At 45.7% G+C, this 6000-nt stretch overlaps 1 protein-coding gene across 1 annotated transcript in view; it reads right to left on the reverse strand.

The window, feature by feature from the left end:
* Positions 1–1480, reverse strand: part of LOC123743136 (G patch domain-containing protein 8-like) — a 62420-nt gene extending 60940 nt beyond the window's left edge. Inside the window, exon 1 of the mRNA XM_045718529.1 lies at positions 326–1480. Coding sequence (XP_045574485.1) covers positions 326–448 — 123 coding nt within the window. The 5' untranslated portion in view covers positions 449–1480. The remainder of the gene's footprint in view (positions 1–325) is intronic.
* Between the last annotated feature and the right edge of the window lie 4520 nt (positions 1481–6000).

The following is a 6000-nucleotide window of genomic DNA, read 5'->3' on the forward strand; positions in this document are numbered from 1 at the left end:
GAGAGCAGGGTTGTACACTAAAGTTACACATAGTCTTATATACATTCCAAAACTCTGACAAATGCTTACATTTAATCATTTACAAATTACATGACCCTCCCCTGGATAAAAAAAATAAATACTAAACACTCCAGCTGACTGAAACTGAAAAAGCATGGCCCTCCCCCATTTTCCTCCAGGTAACAATTGCCTAAATTTCGATTGATCCCTTAGAAGGATAATCTGCCAGCACCACCATGTGTAGAGAAATACGGTTCCACCTGAGCACCAAAGACTCTTAGCAGGCTTGGCATTTTACACATAAACACACACACAGGTACATTACCGGTGATTGGCTGGAGGCCGTGCGACAGAGCGGTCCCCTGAAGACACCCTTTACACGCCGGAAGTGGCCGTTGCTCAGGTGTGTGGAGCTGATGACCAGGTAATAGCACGTGCTGCACGACATCCGACCTCGTGGGGCCGTAATCCCCCATGCGCAGGGGTCTTGAGTGTGTGCGGACGTCGGTCCGGTTTACCGGACTCTTCACCAGGTGAAGCAAAGAGTCAACTGTCCCTCCTCTCAGTCCGAGTCCGACCTAGGTCGAGGGGAGGATATTCAGGTACTCCTCAAGGAAAATGGAACTTCAATAAAAAGTGTTTCTTCTTTATTATTAAATTAATTATTCAGGCTGCTTACAGAAGGAAACATGAGTAATGCATTGAGGGTCGGTTAAATAGTCAAGGCGGTAGGATATGTAGCCTGTTGATGCCCGTGGTTGCCATGCCAATGTTCTAGTAAAATGAGAAATCTAGCTCCTGGTACAGAATAGTTAATATTTCTATCACTCTTTCCTTCTTCCCTTTCCCCTCTCTCAACTATCCCTCTCTCCTTTCTCTCTCCTTTCAGTTCTGGGGAGAGGCGAGGGTGTTTAGTGTGGCGGTATCTGATGGCACAAAGCTTGGCTCGAGCAGAGTTAGATGCTGTTGACAGGTGCCTTGCGCCCTTGGAGTCTCTCTCTTGAAGAAAAAAATGTTATTTTCCTGATAGATTGATAGATTCCAGACGGTTTAGTTCGTGGATGTATAACTGTAAATCCAGTCACCGAGTTGATAGTTCTCTTTAGTGCATGCAGACACAGACAGACACAGGCGCAGCAGAAGCTGTGTCCGTTCTCTGAAGAAAGAGCCCGTGAGTTTTTGGTGTTTTGCTTTTGCAGCACCTAGTGTTCAACAAAGCTACAGAGTCCGTTCCCCAGATAATCTGGCTCGTCTCTTTCGTTGGTGGAGCTGTCACTGTGACGCGCGCTCCAGTCACCCGGGTTCCGGCGCAGAGAAAGAGAGGAGGAGGGGGTATCGCTCGTGCCTCCGTTCAGTCTGAATAATCAGAGATGAAGAGGTGTCTTTTCACTCTCTCTCTTTCCTCCGCACACTGTGAGAGGGAACGAGGTCGATGAGGAGAGAGAGTCCCGTCTGTGTAATCAGCGCTGCACTACAGCTAAAGACCGGTTCTGTTGTGTGTGATAATCAGTCAGATGTGTGTGTGTGTGTGTGTGTGTGTGTGTGTGTGTGTGTGTGTGTGTGTGTGTGTGTGTGTGTGTGTGTGTGTGTGTGTGTGTGTGTGTGTGTGTGTGTGTGTGTGTGTGTGTGTGTGTGTGTGTGGCACACTGATGTCTGTTGGGGGACGCTGAACTGACGAGTCTTGTCTTCCAGGAACTTTCTATCTGCCCTCCCTCTTTCCTTCTCTTTTCCCTCCCTCATCATTTCATAGCAACCATCAAATTAAAAGCGCCAATTCAATAAAGACCCCAGTGGCTCTTTTCACAGAGCTGATAGGCTACTAGTCAAGCATTGGTAGTCAACTCATATCAGTTTTAGGATCCATGACCATTATGGAAATGGGACAACAAATGACAGCAATGGCAACGTGTCCACATGTAGGGCACATTTGGGTGATTTAATATGTCTACCAATCAGTATTCAGTAATGAGGGAATGGTGTTGTCAGATTTACTGAGTGAGTTTCATTGTCGTTACATTCCAGAGAATGGCTGCAGTAAACTGTACCCGGCGCTTTAACCCATGTAGCTTAAGCACTGGCGCTGTCCACTGAACTGGTGCTGAAATGGAACATCGACGCACAGACGCGCGCGCACACACACACACCTGAGAGCAATAGAACTGACTGTCCAGGAGAGTAGTGCTGAAATGGCGACTTCTTTGCTTGCATGCCCACAGTTATGTAAAGGCAGTGCATCTCAATAATCTAAAGTCCTCTACTGTCTCCTCTCCTTCAACTGCTCTGACCTGTCAGTGGTCTCAGTAGACAGACGCACAGTATCACAGTGTTTTCAGATGAAGAACAGGAAATAAGAAGAGAGAAAGCCACTTAACACTATGACAATTGCCTCGGTGTTGCAATCTACTGCAGAGATAGCCTGCAGAGTTCTGTCCTACTATCCAGGTCTGTACCCAAACAATTTGAACTTCTACTTTTAAAAATCCAACACTCTAAAAACAAGTCTCTCACCGTTGCCGCCTGCTATAGACCACCCTCTGCCCCCAGCTGTGCTCTGGACACCATATGTGAACTGATTGCCCCCCATCTATCTTCAGAGCTCGTGCTGCTAGGTGACCTAAACTGGGACATGCTTAACACCCCAGCCATCCTACAATCTAAGCTTGATGCCCTCAATCTCACACAAATTATCAATGAACCTACCAGGTACCACCCCAAAGCCGTAAACACGGGCACCCTCATAGATATAATCCTAACCAACTTGCCCTCTAAATACACATCTGCTGTTTTCAACCAAGATCTCAGCGATCACTGCCTCATTGCCTGCAACCGTAATGGGTCAGCGGTCAAACGACCTCCACTCATCACTGTCAAACGCTCCCTGAAACATTTCAGCGAGCAAGCCTTTCTAATCGACCTGGCCCAGGTATCCTGGAAGGATATTGACCTCATCCCTTCAGTAGAGGATGCCTGGTTATTTAAAAAAATGCCTTCCTCACCATCTTAAATAAGCATGCCCCATTCAAGTAATTTAGAACCAGGAACAGATATAGCCCTTGGTTCTCTCCAGACCTGACTGCCCTTAACCAACACAAAAACATCCTGTGGCGTTTTGCATTAGCACCCGTGATATGCAAATTTTCAGGGAAGTTAGAAACCAATATACACAGGCAGTTAGAAAAACCAAGGCTAGCTTTTTCAAGCAGAAATTTGCTTCCTGCAACACAAACTCAAAAAAGTTCTGGGACACTGTAAAGTCCATGGAGAATAAGAACACCTCCTCCCAGCTGCCCACTGCACTGAGGATAGGAAACTCTGTCACCTCCGATAAATCCACTATAATTGAGAATTTCAATAAGCATTTTTCTACGGCTGGCCATGCTTTCCACCTGGCTACCCCTACCGCGGTCAACAGCACTGCACCCCCCACAGCTACTCATTCAAGCCTTCCCCATTTCTCCTTCTCCCAAATCCAGTCAGCTGATGTTCTGAAAGAGCTGCAAAATCTGGACCCCTACAAATCAGCCGGGTTAGACAATCTGGACCCTTTCTTTCTAAAATTATCTGCCGAAATTGTTGCAACCCCTATTACTAGCCTGTTCAACCTCTCTTTCGTGTCTTCTGAGATTCCAAAAGATTGGAAAGCAGCTGCTGTCATCCCCCTCTTCAAAGGAGGGGACACTCTTGACCCAAACTGCTACAGACCTATATCTATCCTACCCTGCCTTTCTAAGGTCTTCGAAAGCCAAGTCAACAAGCAAATTACCGACCACTTCGAATCCCACCGCACCATCTCCGCTATGCAATCTGGTTTCAGAGCTGGTCATGGGTGCACCTCAGCCACGCTCAAGGTCCTAAACGATATCGTAACTGCCATCGATAAGAAACAATACTGTGCTGCCGTATTCATTGACCTGGCCAAGGCTTTCGACTCTGTCAATCACCACATCCTCATCGGCAGACTCAATAGCCTTGGTTTCTCAAATGATTGCCTCGCCTGGTTCACCAACCAATTCTTGGGCCAACTCTTTTCTCTGTATACATCAATGATGTCGCTCTTGCTGCTGGTGAGTCTCTGATCCACCTATACGCAGACAACACCATTCTGTATACTTCTGGCCCTTCTTTGGACACTGTGTTAACTACCCTCCAGACAAGCATCAATGCCATACAACTCTCCTTCCGTGGCCTCCAACTGCTCTTAAATACAAGTAAAACTAAATGCATGCTCTTCAACCGATCGCTGCCCGCACCTGCCCGCCCGTCCAGCATCACTACTCTGGACGTTCTTACTTAGAATATGTGGACAACTATAAATACCTAGGTGTCTGGTTAGACTGTAAGCTCTCCTTCCAGACTCACATCAAACATCTCCAATCCAAAGTTAAATCTAGAATTGGCTTCCTATTTCGCAACAAAGCATCCTTCACTCATGTTGCCAAACATACCCTCGTAAAACTGACCATCCTACCGATCCTCGACTTCGGCGATGTCATTTACAAAATAGCCTCCAATACCCTACTCAATAAACTGGATGCAGTCTATCACAGTGCCATCCGTTTTGTCACCAAAGCCCCATATACTACCCACCACTGCGACCTGCACGCTCTCATTGGCTGGCCCTCGCTTCATACTCATTGCCAAACCCACTGGCTCCAGGTCATCTACAAGACCCTGCTAGGTAAAGTCCCCCCTTATCTCAGCTCACTGGTCACCATTGCAGCACCCACCTGTAGCACGTGCTCCAGCAGGTATATCTCTCTGGTCACCCCCAAAGCCAATTCCTCCTTTGGCTGTCTCTCCTTCCAGTTCTCCACTGCCAATGACTGGAACGAACTACAAAAATCTCAAACTGGAAACACTTATCTCCCTCACTAGCTTTAAGCACCAGCTGTCAGAGCAGCTCACAGATCACCGCACCTGTACATAGCCCATCGATAATTTAGCCCTAACAACTACCTCTTCCCCAACTGTATTTATTTATTTTGCTCCTTTGCACACCACTATTTCTATTTCTACTTTGCACTTTCTTCCACTACAAATCTACCATTCCAGTGTTTTACTTGCTATATTGTATTTACTTTGCCACCATGGCCTTTTTTGCCTTTACCTCCCTTATCTCACCTCATTTGCTCACATTGTATATAGACTTATTTTTCTACTGTATTATTGACTGTATGTTTGTTTTACTCCATGTGTAACTCTGTGTTGTTGTATGTGTCGAACTGCTTTGCTTTATCTTGGCCAGGTCGCAATTGTAAATGAGAACTTGTTCTCAACTTGCCTACCTGGTTAAATAAAGGTGAAATAAAAAAAATATATATATTTCTGCAAGCCTACACTTCGGTGCTGAGAACAGACGGTGACATATCTGTGTGTGTGTGTGTGTGTGTGTGTGTGTGTGTGTGTGTGTGTGTGTGTGTGTGTGTGTGTGTGTGTGTGTGTGTGTGTGTGTGTGTGTGTGTGTGTGTGTGTGCGTGCGTGCGTGCGTGCGTGCGTGCGTGCGTGCGTGCGTGCGAGAGAGAGCTAGCCCTTACTCTAACAACTAAAATGCTTAAAAAAGACTCAGAATAAAAGCTGTTCAAAGGTTATTTATTTAGGTTAAACTGCAGTAGCAGAGCAAGTTAAAACCACACAAAATTGTCAGCTAAGATGGATGTGGCTCACCATAGTTAAAAGACATTCAATCCCACAAACATTCTTGAACGTCCATTTTAACATGGCTGACAGGTGGTCTGGTTACTTGCTAAAAGCCTGTGTCAACTAAACACTTACAAATGCAGTCCGGGATCTTAAGTGCTTACAAATTTGTAACATATTGTACAAAATACAATTCGTAGCATATCATAAGAAATGGATGATGTTAAACACAGTTGTTCACAGTTTTCAGCGACCCATTTTGGCTCGTGAGCACTACAGATCTTAATTTGAGCCAATTTGCTATAGCAGGAAAATAATCATGTAGCAACAGGAAATTTGAATTATTATGTCGTTTATAATGAA

The sequence above is a fragment of the Salmo salar genome, chromosome ssa05, assembly GCF_905237065.1.
Source record: "Salmo salar chromosome ssa05, Ssal_v3.1, whole genome shotgun sequence".
In the NCBI taxonomy this organism is placed as follows: Eukaryota; Metazoa; Chordata; class Actinopteri; order Salmoniformes; family Salmonidae; genus Salmo; species Salmo salar.